We start from the raw sequence: 14,998 nt of genomic DNA, 5'->3' as shown, positions 1-14,998 counted from the left end.
AGCCCATGCCATGTGTCCAGAAACATTGTATGCCACAATATTAGTGCAAAAAGAAACTGAGCATCATTGCATGTCATTCACCACCGTCTGTACCACTTCATACAGGGGGGGGGGGGGGGGGGGGGAGACGCTAGTGAGCAGGCGATGCGATGGTTGGCAATGCCGGTTGCAACAGAGTGAGCACAGCAGCATCGCTAGAAACTGCTAGAGCCATCTTGGAGGACTCGGCAGCAGTGTTTGGTAGCATTGACGTCACACTCTGTGTTTTGTGACAAGGCTGCTGGTGCAGTAGTTTACAAAAAAAATAATTAAATTTAGTATCTTCCAACAATTTATTTGCAAAAACAGTGCTGTATATATGATGCACTGTTTTTCCACCGAGATTTTTAATTCAAATTAAAGCACCCCAGGTTTCATTTGAATTAAAAATCTCAGTGGAAAAATTTTTATTTACTATCTCTTTAATCAAAACTGATTCAACAATATCTTGTGAGATAACAAGACAGTGCAAATGCTTGTGCAGTGGAACCTCATTAAAACATACCTGGAAGGAATGTGGCATAGCTACATACTAAACGGTAGTAGGCACTAACTGCCATGTACAAATCTGAGTCTTCCAACAAGCACCTACGAAGAAATAAATGCCACGCTACAGTAAAACGCTCCCTAAAATACATGCTACTAAGTTTCTTCTTTCTTTTTTCCAATGCCCTGAAAAAATCCGGTTCTCTGGCACAACCGTGTGATATAACACAGAGGTAATAAATGACGGTGGCAATACAAAAGGAATATTTCGAAAATTTGACTGGGACCACTGGGCTGGCACGGCAGCTGCGCAGACAACTAACTTGTTAAGCTTTCCCTGATGCATAAGTGCATGTTTGCGCACTGAACTGCTACACCGCAAAATCAGCACCATTTCACCGAAATGTACTCACAGTCCAGTGTGATGTGTGTGCACCACATCACTGTGCCAAGACAACTGTTGGGAGAGGAATTTTCGGGCGACCAGAGATAGTTTCCCTCTCGTGAGATTTCGCGTGATTCTGCACCAGACTTGTCCACACATCTACAGACAGCGCTTCTGGCACTGTGCCAAGTTTGCTATTTATGTAAAGTGCCAAGGGCGCTGTTGGCCAAATACTTCAACGAGCCGAATGCTGGGAAGGAAAATAAACTATTACCACAAAAGAAATGAGCATGAAATGAGAACGCAGACTGGCGCTACTATTTTTTTCTTTCTCAGCCATGAAGCAATTTGCCCAACAAAACATCTTGCTAATCCAGTGCTGATGCCTCGCAAAAGAGAAACTATTTTCAAAAGCGAACGAATTAAACAAGAAGCTGAAAAAAAAGAAGCCAAAACACACTGTCTGATGCATTTGGCAGTATATTCCTAATTCTAACATGCCCCTGAATCAAATGTGCACCCACTTTCTGTGTGTCCAAAGTAGAAAACTAATGTTGAAATGCCATTAAAGCTTCTAAACGAAATAGAAATCTGACATGCACTCGATGCTTTAGCAAGAAATGTGGGCAAGGTCTATTGTGCAGTGACAGCTGGTTTCCTGAAGTCGGCTTTCCCACAATACAGTAGTGTTATGTGGTATACGTACGAACACCATTAAGGCAATTTTTGTTGATAACTGTTGCACTGTGCAGACAGTTTTCTACTCAATTTTCTTAAAAATGAAAGCACTTGTCAGATTCTGGTAGCTACCATAATTGGACATAGTGAGCTCGCGTTATTGCTTAAAAATCTTGCCAGAGCTGGCCAGAAATAGGCTTTTTCTGGAAGTTATGCGTTCTCACTGTCCCCTAAGCTCCGATGAGGCATGCTGCCACTACGGGTGCCGGCGGTGACCTTCAGTCAGGATTGAACTAAGCAAAAAAACCAAATTAACTTTAGTCTAATTAATGGAAATCTACTTTATTTATAGAGTGCGAAAGTACATGATATATCATTACAAAAGAGCCAAAGAATAAAGCTTGATAAAAAGGAAACTGAAACGGCCAAATACTTCAATGAGCCTAGTGCTGGGAAGGAAAAAAGAACTATTACCACAAAATAAATGAGCATGAAATGACAATGCAGACTGGCGCTACTAATTTTTCCTTTTCAGCCAAGAAGCAACTTGCCCAACAAAACGTATTACTAATCCAGTGCTGATGTCTCGCGAAAGAGAAACTATTTCAGAAAGCGAACGAACACGTGTCTGTTGTGGGGTCCTGACCAGTGCTCTTGGGACAAAGGAATGACAACACAGTAGTGTAAACAATCACGAGGGCATTTATTGCACCTTTCATAGACCAATGCCTGCTAGCCGAGTTGTTATCCACAAAACATGCCGATGGGCGCGCGACAAATAACGGAAGACCGACTCACCGCGACCGGTGTGAGAATGCGCGACTCTCACGCGTCCCCTGATATGTTGTTTTCCCGCATGGCTCCGGTCTCCTGTGTTCCGGCTTCGCCGCGTGGCCTGGTGCCCGCGGTGGTCGGTGTGTTTGAAGCGCAGTACGAGAGATGGCGCGAGTGTTGGGCTGTTAACGCCGCCTAACGGCGGGGTTACTTGGGCGCGGAAAGGAGAAGGCTCTTCCTCTTTGGCTCGAGATCGGCAAGCAGCGCAGGCGTACTGCACGTGCGCCGATTGTCTACTGTACATTACCAACCAGCCCAAGCAGCTACTCTATTACACCCCAGAAAGGTTTTGGTTCCAGGTTCTATCCCTGGACGGGAACGAATTTTTAATGCAATATCATTAAGGGCTCCACGTCATAGAAAATCCAGTGTCGGCGGAGTTGTTCACGAGTGAATATTTCCGCATATATTAAGGTATATGCATATGCAGTCCCTTGCTATATGACATGCAGTATATGCAGGTTATATTGCCACAACATTCCATCACTAAAGTTGCTCATAACTTGTCTTATATTCTTGACTAAGTAACTTCCCCTATGTTGTCCTTAGTCTGTTTGTTGCCTTTTCATGATATGATTAATAAAATTGTGTCCCTCGGTTAACCCTGTCTCTTCTCATTCTTGACAAAGTTATTCCTCGGAATTTTGAGAATGACAGCCCACAAACAAATGTCATGAAACAAAGCACCGAATGTGCATGCCTTTTATGTTAAAGACTCTTAGACCTAAATATTAAATATGCAAAACAATAACAGGAAATTGAAAATGAAGGAATTTTTTTGCCGTGGCTGTGCGCTACTTCTAGAACCAGCCCACGCAAGAGGCCACATTTCTGCCAGAAAGCTCACCTTTGTGCATAGCGTTTGCTGCCAGCATTTCCCAGTAAACATTACAGTTACATTAGCTGCCACAAAAAGTGAGAAGCTTTCAATGCTATCGCGTTCCACTCTTAAAGGCAAAGCTGAGGCACCCTCCAAGTTTTTCTTGATCTGCGTAGCTCTCATTCCAAGAAACCTATATGGCTTTCTGTTGTAGCTTCATGCTACAGTCAGATGGATGACAATTTTCCCTTTCACAAACCTTGCAGGCTTCTGCAGAACTGACTTGCTGCAAAAATTTGCTCAGTTGTAGCAGGCCCTCATTCCGCTGTGAAGCAAAGCTGGCATGCGTGCACTAGCACTGCAAAACTCCCGGTTAATCTCTACCTTTATTGCTAAAATAGGCTGGTATACCTCATAAGGTTGCGCCTGCCATCAAATATGGTATTTTCATTGGCCCCCCAAGGAAAGTGCTTCAGAGTCGTGGGCAGAATCTCAGGAGTTTAAAATAATCAATACTCTCAGAATGTGCTCTTTATCTGAAATGTGTAAAATGCACAATGACAAGTCTCTTTTGTTGCGCTTGAACCAGCCTATTCGGTATGCACTTTCAATTCCTGTTGGTTTTACTGACACATCCAAATATTGGAGACAATTATGTCAAGCCAGTGCTTGACATAATTTATGAATAGCTTTTTTTAATATGGCAATTGAGGACAGAATTTTGGTGCAAGTAAGCCAAGTTAGGGTGGTGCACGAGAGCCTAAAAACTCAGCAGAGTAACTGAGCTACATGAATTTGCAACTTGTTCAGTCAACTAAGTCATTTTCGTTGACTCGGGCACTAAAAAAAAATTCCCCAACAATTTCGGAATTTCGCCAACTTTTCTCTAGATTGCTAGACACCCACCTCCTCCTGCATGACAGGGTCGGTGACCTTGACCTCGGTGACCAGGGTAGGTGCCACGTACTTGCTGTCCACGTCCACGTCCCCGCCAAATGCGATGGGCAGTCCCTCCAGCAGCTTGGCTATCCTTCGGCAGTGGTTGGTGTTGACAATGCGACCCAGGTCGGCACTATCCTTGGGATGCTCCGAGTAGAACTCCGTGATGACCTTCTTGCACGTGTCCACAAACTGGGCATACACGGCTGTGTGGCAGAGCACGTAGTCGGGTGCTATGCATGTCTGGCCCGCATTGACATACTTGCCCCACATGAGGCGGCGGCAGGCCACCTCCAGGTTCACGGCAGCATCCACATACACGGGGCTGCACCACAAAAACACACAACAGCACCTTTTGACACAGCACTACGGGCAGAGTGTTCAACAAAAATTTTTCTCATCACGGTTTCCATTTCGGTACACCGAAAATGGCTAAGTTCCGATTCAAATCTGGAGTGAAAAATATAAGGGTTCAAACTGGTTCTAGTTCATTTGCATAACCAAAGAATATGTAATTAGAGGAAATCAGCACAAATGTATTTTGTACAAGAACTTAATGCTGCTGCTGACCTGCACTGAAATAATACACCTGTTCTTCAGGCCGTACATAGTTACAAAAGAGTTTTGCAAATCCAACAACAAATGCTGGAATCTATGTGAAGCGAAGTGTTGTGATCGTAGATGGCACTGCATTTACGGAGCAATGAGGAGGCATGAAGTTGACCCACCTAGATAAGGCATCATGGTACACGGCGTGACAGTTCGGTTTGGCCAGCCGAGGAGGCTGGGCACTCTCTAATAAACGTATTTATTAAACAGTAAGAGTTGGTGACAAGGGTGGGATGAGGGTGAGCAGCGTGGCTGCCCAGCACTGCTTGCGGGTGAACATCCTGGTGGTGATGATGATGATTTACTGGCATCCCCATTGAAAGGGGGCAGTGACAAATAGTCGCCTAGCCTGCTTGATTTAATTAGGTATGATACAGATGTATTATATCTAGCATTTCGTATTCATCTAACTTTTTCTTCTTAAAAATCTAGCTGTGTGAATCCCTTTGTATTCCATTAGGATTTGCTGAGTGGTCTCGGGATTTTTGCTGCACCATGCACATGCATTTCTGAATATTTGCTCCGGCATGTTTTTGTCCTTATAGGCCACTTGCTCGAGCCTCAAATAGCAAGGCACTGACCTTGTGTTACCATACAGATTTTCTCTTCCAAGTTCTTTCTTCTCATTCTTGTAAATCTCCATGGTCCTTTTTGTTTCCATTCTTTGCATCCAATTAGCATTCTCTGTATCTCTCACTTTCTGATGACTCATGGTTTTCTATTTACAGTTTCAATTACCTTGTACTTGGGTGCCAACTTTCTTGACCTCTTCCTCCATTCTGTGTCCACGCTTTTCATGTACAGATAACTTGAGCACTTTAGCTGCCTATTTATTTTCATCGATTTTCCCGAGTCATTTTTATAAACCAATTTTGCTCTGTCCTTCTCCGACTTCAAAAGAGGCCCAACCCATGTCACCCTGTACTGCCTCATTTGTGGTTTTACCATGGGCTCCCAAAGCTAAGCAGCCTACAGATCTTTGGTTAGCTTCCCACCCCAACAAGATATTCGATTTTAAGCACTGAATGGCATTTGTGAACATTAGTACTGGCAAAATTGCTCCTTTCCAGATTCCACGCACCACCTCATACTTATTGTGGCCCCATAGTGCTATGTGTTTGATTATTGCAGCATTCCGCTTCCCCTTTACTTTGAAGTTCTTGTGTTCAATGGGGCTGGTTGGTCCATCTTCAGAATAAAAACAGGAGCAGCACAACACAGGACGAGCGAGTAAGAGCACAAAACAGAGCGCTGCCAGACAGAGCGCTCTGTCCTGTGCTCTTCACTCGCTCGTCCTGTGTTGCGTTGTTCCTGTTTTTATTTCAAATTCTCTTGGTGGGTGCTTGAGCAAGCCTTTCCTTTGTTTATATATACGCCGAGAAATTTGTATTGCTTGACTATGGGTATGATTTGCTGCTGAATTGACACCAGCCAATTACTCATATCTTCATTAAAGATCATCATTCCCAATTTCTCTGTGCTGAACTTGAGGCCTAGATTTGCCACTGCATTGCCACAAATATTCGCAAGTCTCTGTGAATCTCTTTTAATGTCTGCTAGTAGCACTATGTCATCCGCATACATCAGTATAGGGAGCGTCAGTTGCACCATTTGTCCATTATGCATGTAGAATAAATCAAACCCTAATTCACTGTTTTCCAGTCGTCTTTCTATGCCCTTAACACAAAGCGTGAACATCTTTGTTTCAGTCCTTGGTGAATTCCCACCACTTCATTACCTTTTCAACCTTCCCAAACAACTTGTACACAGTTGTCTTTATCTCCCTCAGCGGCTCTACGAAATTGTCCTCTATGCTTCCGTGCTCAAGAATATCCCCTAACAATTCCCTTTCTACATTATCACAGGCTCCTTTAATATCTAGAAATGCTATTGACAAAGGTCTATTCCGACCTTTAGCAGGGAAGAAGTTTGGACGTGTTGGTAGTTCAATCGTAAACTGGGATACATAGCGCAAAAAATTACACATGGGACGAGCGCTCGTCCCGTGTTCCTGCTTCGTCCTTGTGTCATTTTTTGCACTATGTATCCCAGTCTATTCTGAGCTACTGAAATCTGTATGCACTGAGTTAAGTAGAGTAACCAGTTGGGCTTGTCGGTTGAACATGCTGGAAGGCTACAGCAAAGGAACTGAAGGAGACAAAGGAGGCACACAAAGTACACAGACACAGCATTGACTCAACAAAAATGTTTATTTTACCAGTGCACAGCTAGTTTTAAAGCAAACACTTGGAAAAAAAAAAAGCAAGAAGATCATTCATGCGCACAGAACCTGCGCGTACTGCTATCACAACCTGGCATTTGAATCAAGGTAGGCCAGCTCTTTTTCACACAAGGCTATCACAAAACAACTGATACAGTTATTTCCTGCACATGAAATTGCGGCAGCCTCGATAATTTCTCTAGTAAGGCTTGATTTTCTCCTAGATACTATCTTGCATTTGTTGAAGGCAGGTTTTTACCCACAGTCGCGACAGTGCACACCTAGATGACCTTGAATAGTGTTAACATTGGTGTGGTGTCCCCTAAGCCGATCGTTAATGCATAGGCCGGTTTGACCAATGGAGACTACTAAATGAGATAGGTACCTCATATACGTCATACTGGACATACTGTGCGAAGCGCTGTCTGTGATTAGTTTTACACTAGGCCTTCTCTTGGAAAACAGCACAAGTTTGCTTACTCAGTGACACCAGTTTTTTAGGCACGGAAAAAACATCAACATCTGCACTCCGGCCAACCTTCTTAAGGTTGTGCGAGATTCCATGAAAATAGGAACTAACTGCCTTCTTTGCATTGTCATGACTTTGTCCTTCTGTGAGCTGTGTCCGTGGGTGACCAGCTCTTTTACCTTTCTTAAGTAGGGCTTCCGCGGCACTATCCTGCGAACATAAGGCATACCCAGCTGCGCTGAGGTGGGATACCTGCGACCAAAAGCTTTTTCTTCTGTCTTGTGCCCACAGGATTTCTTCAAGGCATTTGAAAGGTAAGAGACAACAATGCAGCTCTTCATGAGTTTAGAGTGTGCAGACCCAAATGGAAGTAAAGACTTGTTCACCCCTGGCTCAAAGGTCAAGCACACATGTGTCCAATTGAAGGTGCAGGGCTAAAAACCAAATTTTATTCTCTTCAGAAAGCTCATGTGTCAAAGTTAGGGGACTTAAAACATCTATAAAAACATCAAGCACACTTTCCACTGCTACAGTGAATTCACCGTTATTTTGAACATCAAGAAGAACTAAGAAATCGTCAACGTATCTAAAAATATGAACAATGTTTAAACCATGCAACTGTATGTTAAGATTCCTATCACATTTGGCTAAAAATAAGTCGCTGAGTACAGGTGCTATCGAGGAACCAATACCGATACCCTCCTTCTGCAAGTAAGTCCCTTTGTCCCACGTGGCATAGGTAGACGTCAAGTACACGTTCAGTTCCAAAAAGCCACCGAATGACGCAAGTATCAGTGCCGGTGACTGGTCGCTATGAGTCATTATCTCTGAGAAGGGGACATGGCAGAAAGTGGTTGCTTTGTTTTTACAGGAGAAACTTAACCTGCTAACAATTGATGACTCTGTTCTGATGAAAGGCTAATGACATCATAGCGTATATTTCAAGAAATGACAAGGGCCTCAACGCCTGCTCTATTGACATCAAAGACTTGTGCTACTCTTTGCCACACGATATGCTGCTACAATGCGTTGAGGACTGTATTGACCACTACGGCCCAGTTGCATTCCAGAATGTTTCTGCTGTTTCAGTGAGTGGCCTTCTTGAGCTGCCTGGATTCTACTTAAGATCAACGTTTGCCACATGGAAGAAACATATTTGCATTCGAAGAAGTGGTGACTGGATTGGTTCATACATAACACAAACCTTAAGTGACATTTTTCTTGCTTACCATGACCGACTTCTTGCTAGCTGCCTTGACAACACAGTGGTTCTAAAGGTTTTCTGGTTTGTGGATGACTTTTTGTTAATGTTTTCTTGTGAAAGTCAAGGTTTCGAGCCTGCTGTTTCCGATGTACTTTGCCAATTCAACCAGTCTTTGCCACCGCATGCCCTGATGCATGAACTACCGGTAGATGCCTCCTTTAGGTTTTTAGGTTTGCAACTTAGTATCTCTAGAGATTACCTGTGCTGGATGACTGGAGGTCATTCCAAGCTGGTTAAATGGGGCATTGCAAATCTTTGCTTCACAAATGTCCTAAATAAGTCCTGCTGCCACTCTTTAAAGGAGTGGCAGCAGACCTGGCCATCACCAGGTCTGGCCATTTTGAGCCGACAAGCGCAGAGCATCCAATGTGTGATAACGACCATGTCTGCAAAGTATTACATCACTACGGACTGCGGAAATATCTGAAATTTCAGACCGACTGCCATTTTCCCTTCTCCTCGCGGCAGCCGCACTCCAAGCTGGAGGATGACGTGCATATGCCAGTGCATCTATGTACCTCAAAAATTATTCAAGGCAACATCTGTTATTCGTGTAATCTGTTGCTTCAATTGATGAATTAAAGTTTAGAGAAATAATAAACATACAAACCAAATGTCTGCATGTTTTTGTTTTACATCACACTGCCGCAAGAGAGATGTACTTCTGTTTCGTCTGCTTGTTCTCACATCGTGCAGTCGCGCGTGCAGTCACCAAAACTGTCATGCGGCTTGACCGGCTGTTCGCCGCGTCAACAAATGTTCTGGCGGAGAGGCACGAATTCACCAGTCGAAGGCAGTCCGAGGGAGAAGGATTCCTGGAATTCATGACCGCACTGAAGGAGAAGGCGGTACAGTGCAACTTCGGCACAACCTACAATGAGCGCGTCCGAGACCAAATAATACATGGGGTAGCGAACGCCAGCGTTCGCGAAAAGTTATTAGCCCATGGCGAAACCCTGCCCCTGGACAAGGCAGAAGAAATTGGACGCTCTTTAGAAGCCTTGCATCGAGCGAACCGCGCGTTCGGCTCCGAAAATGTACGAAGAATCGAGGCATCTCAACTTGGCGTTCCGTCGACGGGCCAAGATGACAGACTTCTTCCGGGAAGCTGCCAAGATGGCCTACTTAGTTCGGCAGGCCATGAAGATGGCAGACTTCTTCCGAGAAGCCGCCAAGATGACCAACTTCTTCTGAGAAGCCGCCAAAATGACCGACTTCTTCGGAGAAGCCGCCAAGATGACCAACTTCTTCTGAGAAGCCGCCAAGATGACCGACTTCTTCCGAGAAGCCGCCAAGATGACCGACTTCTTCCGAGAAGCCACCAAGATGACAGACTTCTTCCGAGAGGCTGCCAAGATGACCGACTTCTTCCGAGAAGCCGCCAAGATGACCGACTTTTTCCGAGAAGCCGCCAAGAGGGCTGATTTCCTCCGAGAAGCCGCCAAGATGACCAACTTCTTCCGAGAAGCCGCCAAGAGGACCGACTTCTTCCGAGAAGCCGCCAAGAGGACCGACTTCTTTTGAGAAACCGCCAAGATGGTCGACATTTCGCACATGGCTCCCCCGGGAACCGTGGTGCATGCGATCGGTGTGGCAGCAGGAACCATATCGCGTCTTACAGGAACTGTCCAGCAAGAAATCGGCGATGCAACGCCTGCCACACGTTGGGCCATTTCGCTTCGGTATGTCGAAAGACCCGAACAGCGGTGCAACACGTCTCTTCCGCAGAGACGCTGTCTTCAACTTCCGCAGGGCAGCCGTCCACGTCTGTCTTGACGGTAAGCGCTTTTGAAACTAAAAAAGATTTGGAAGTTCCGGTCGTAGTTAACGGCGTGTCCATGCGACTGCTGGTGGATACGGGAGCGTCTGTCATTCATGACGGCCGAAGATTTTAGAAATCACTTTGGTTGACAGCACAGGCTGTCACAAACAACAGTGGACTTGAGAAATTTCTCTAAGCAACGCATCGACATTCAAGGCCTTTTTCAAGCCACTGTCCAGTTTTTCCAAAGGTCATGCTCCGTCACGTTCCACGTAACGACTACAGGAACATCACTGCTGGGTTTAGACGCCATCCAACGCTTGGGCATACAGATCGACGGTACGTCGCTGACATGTCGTCTACCATCGTTTCCTTCAGTACAGAGCCCCACAGGTGTGCCTCTGGGTTTTGATCACCTCTTCAATGACGAGTTGGGTCTCGTCAACAACTTTGTGCACCGAATTCATCGGCAGCCAGATGCGAAACCACTATCTTCAAAGTTGGCGCCGACTACCCCTGGCTCTCCGTGACCAGGTCACAAATGAATTGCGACGTCTAGAGGACTGCGACGTCATTGAGCGCATCGAGGCTTCTGAGTGGGTGTCTCCACTCGTGGTGGTGCGCAAGAAGGATGGAACCATGGACGCTGACGCTGCGCCGGTTAACTGCCTTGCCGCTTCCTGCTCCTCGTCTGCAAAGTACTTTCCTTGTCCCTCACGCCCGAGAGCACCGACGAGCGCGGACGCTCGTCGCACGTCCGTCCACTCGCCACTGCCAGCCGCTTCGAGGTGGGCCTAAAAAATTTTTTTCCATCGATACCATGGAATTAACGGTGGCCCGGGCAATTCAAGAAAAACAAGAAGGTTCGCCGTAAAAGAAGCCATGCCAGTAGCGTGCAGGAGACAGTGCAGGAGACAAGCCGGAGCTCGCAGCAGGAATGGGGCAAGGAAGAACAAGGGGGCGAGAAGGCCTAGGCTCGGAAGCCTCGCGACGCCAAGTGCGTCAGCGGCGTTTGCCTGCTGTGCAGACACAGGAAGGGACGCTTCACTTACGAAGCTCATTGGTTTCCTGGGGCTTCGGTCGGAACCGCTGCGGGAATCCCATCTTCGTCGCCATAAGATGTGTCGGCAGCGGCAAGCAAGCGGGGGCCCGCGACCAGCGAACGCGCGGCGACCGCCCGACGCAGAGGGAGACGCGGAGCCAACTGCTCCTGATGAAAACCGGACAAAGGACTGGGCCGGCTTGCGGCCGTTTATTACCAAAAAGGACTTCACACGCCAGATGACACCTCCTGATTGGTCCAAGCTCGTCACATGACAGAAGGGGGGTGCGCCATCTAGCTAGACTACTACGAAACATAAATGTATGATAACACGGAGATCTGGCAGGGGGACACACTATACCACACTCTGCAATCCGGTTGTGTCTGCCTCAGTGTTCGTGTAGCACTGCCTTCAGGTGCCCTCGTGAGCTGCGCGAAACAACACAATCACAACAGCTTGCGCGCGACACCATCAGCGGATGTGCGCCACGCTGCAAAAAGCGAGGAGAGAAAAAACACGAAGCCCGCGCATGTGACGTCTGCAACACGCATTGCCCAAGCTGCAAGACAGGAATCTCACTTGCGGAGGATAGACGGGGCAAGTGGAGAGTGTCTCGCTTGGCAGCGGAGGTCGCCTACTGAAGTCATGGGTTCACGGCACTGAAATATTTCCATCTCAGCTATTAATGAACAGAGCTGAAAAATTTTGGTGGCAGGACGCTCCCTAAAGAACACATAAAAACTTCCAGTGCATAACCGAAATTTGCAATGTGGCCTGGTGAGGGGTACTTTAACGTGCAGGCTTCACACCTGACATGTGCTGGGTGCCAGAGTCTCTTAGTTTCGGTAGCAGAAAAGATATTAAAGAAAATCAAGCTGAGAGACAAAGCACCAGCAGACTGTGCTGCCACAAACAACAAGTCACGGTGCCCCCTTACTTGTGCAAGGTACCGCACAGCTTGAAGAAGATAGGCAATAAAGTGGATGTTAAAGTTGTTTTTTCTGCTCTGGAAAATTATCACTGCTCTGCAGGCATGTGAATGCTCATGCCACACAACGAAATATTTGCACTACTAAGCATAGAAAGCTTTTTGAGCATGCACACTGAGTGTGGTTTATATGATTCCCTTGACTCGTGGAAAAAGTATGTTGGCCAAATGGGCAGATGTTTAAATGAGAGATTGAAAGAGCAGTTTTACAATGTTTGCACAGCCGTTCAAGGTCATCTTGGCATTCCCTATAGAGACTGCCCTTGTGTGCCTGAATTTGAAAAATGCGTCGTAATCTCCAAACACCGAGAACAGCTTACCAATGAAATCATAGATGCGGACAAGATACAGCCGCTGGGTGACCTTTGCATCAGTATGCCATCTACTGCCCCCACCAAAAACGAAATCAAGTATCTGGCTGTGATGCGATAGGGGTTCACGAGATGTGCAACATCATACAAACGCTTTTATTACTTTATACTCATGTCTAAAGTATAGAATTCTGGTGATTTCACAAATAAAGCTTAGCTTAAGTCAACACCTGTGTTGTGTCCTTTCTTCTGTCCTCGTTTTTTGCGCTGTGCAGACATGTCGATATTGAATCCACAACTCGCACAAGCTTCTACTTTATCAAGCTATAAAAAAGCTGGTCTGTAGTGAGAGACACACCTAATGCGGGTGATGATGATGATGACGATATGTGTGGTTTTAATGCACAGAGGCCAATGATAACCAAAGGGCAGCAAAACGAATGTGGTTGAAGTAAAGAAAGCTATTGATTTCAAATGTGCTGTTTTTGTGGTGAGAATCAATGAGAAGTCACAATGTCTGCATTCATATAACAATATTGTGAACTTGGCTAAGAGCACTAAAGGAAATTGTCCTGCCAACCTTGGTCACATAATGCATTCCTTATAGGTATACATCAATGAAAAGTACCTCCTTATTTGTATTGGCCTAGTAGAAAGCCTCAAATTATGTTGGTTCCAGTGTTAAAAGAACCAAATAACTAAGTGATGTTTTGTCCCAATGTGTAGTGTGAAAAAAATATGTGCGAAGGTTGAAAAGTAAGCTCAACAACTCAAGTCAAAGCCCCAGTTTGCAGATGCCTGCAGGCGAACATTCAATCAATGGGATGTACAGTGAGGCGACTGATTAAATTCTATGGACACTGCCCGACAAAGAGTCATGCACCTGTCTTACCCGTTCCCCCACCCTTTAAAAACATGCTCACTTTTCTTTAATGTGCTTGATGCCGCCAACCATTCACTGCACCTATCATGTTTGGCAACAAAACTTTTTGGTTTTCTAGACTTTGGCTGCAGTTTGCCAACACTTTGCTAGCAGGCTGCATGCAGTATGTTGTATAGACCAGGTCTGGATGAGTACCAAATGAAAAGCTTGTACACGTCAACAACATTCGGGTGGGAGGAGCATCGAACTCGTAGAGTAAAACCTGGGGACCTCAAAATTCAGGACATTCACCAGGGAGGGGGCAAATTCACTATTCTTTTATAGGGGCGGGGGGGGGGGGGGGGGGGGGGCACAGCAATGTTAGAAACAGCTTTGAATGGCAGTAAGCATGTACAGCTGGGTAGTACAAGAATGTTTTCTTGGCACTTCGTGTGCACATACTCCACTGTGGGCTGTAGTGCGTGCCTCCAAGGGACTTGCAGCTTCAAAACACTGCAACCAAGTACCTTTAGGATATGACAGGAGCTTATTCATTTTTCTGAGTGCAGCTTCAATATCTTCATTTTCTTGTTTTAGTTGTGCAACAGCCTGGTCAAGAGTCTTTCCCTTGTTTCTAAGGCAGCACACTGTTTGAGCTCTTGCCTTAAGTTTTGTTGCAAGAGTTAATTTGCTCGCTGGCTTTTTGTCATTTTCGTCGGTGTCATTACCCATAGGAAACATTTTTTTTTTAGACATGGCATACCACAAATACTTATGTCCAACCACAGCACTCAGTTTGTTTCCGATGAGTTTACAAAGTTTGTGCGTATGTATGGCTTCCATTATCCATTAGTGCCATTTACTGCAATACAGTAGAACCCCGCTGTTACGTTCCTCACTGCTGCGTTTTCCCGGCCGCTACGTCGTTTTCATCCGGTCCCGGCATAGCTTCCATAGGATCCAATGTATAAGGAACCCCGCTGTTACGTTGTAGCTGTGAAAACGTTCCCGCATGATACGTCGCAACTTAGCACCCCGAACCCGCCTGGGCTAAAGTAGACAACGCGCTCCAACCGCCATTTTGGCTTTTGGCGAGTTTTGGCTGGGCTTGGCCGGGCTTGGCTATGGAACTGGCTGCAAGAAGCCGCACGCCAGTTCGAGAGGCCGCATGAGGCCGCCACTAAGTGGCCATTCGTGAAAAATGATCTTACTATCATCACTGTGATTACGGTCACCGCTTGGTTGTTGGACGGGTCGACTCACGGAGGAAGAAAACTCGGGAGAGGCC

At 45.9% G+C, this 14,998-nt stretch overlaps 1 protein-coding gene across 5 annotated transcripts in view; it reads right to left on the bottom strand.

Annotated features, from left to right (window-relative positions):
- The window catches only part of Aldh-III (Aldehyde dehydrogenase type III), a 232,690-nt gene that overhangs the window by 114,293 nt on the left and 103,399 nt on the right, over positions 1–14,998 (bottom strand). For all 5 annotated transcript variants that reach the window (XM_055064319.1, XM_055064320.1, XM_055064316.1 and 2 more), the window contains exon 7: positions 4,149–4,506. In XM_055064319.1, coding sequence (XP_054920294.1) covers positions 4,149–4,506 — 358 coding nt within the window. The remainder of the gene's footprint in view (positions 1–4,148; positions 4,507–14,998) is intronic.

This window comes from Dermacentor andersoni, chromosome 11 (assembly GCF_023375885.2).
Source record: "Dermacentor andersoni chromosome 11, qqDerAnde1_hic_scaffold, whole genome shotgun sequence".
Lineage (NCBI taxonomy): Eukaryota > Metazoa > Arthropoda > Arachnida > Ixodida > Ixodidae > Dermacentor > Dermacentor andersoni.
The sequence above is the reverse complement of the archived record's forward strand: the minus strand, read 5'-3'. Positions and strand labels throughout refer to the sequence as shown.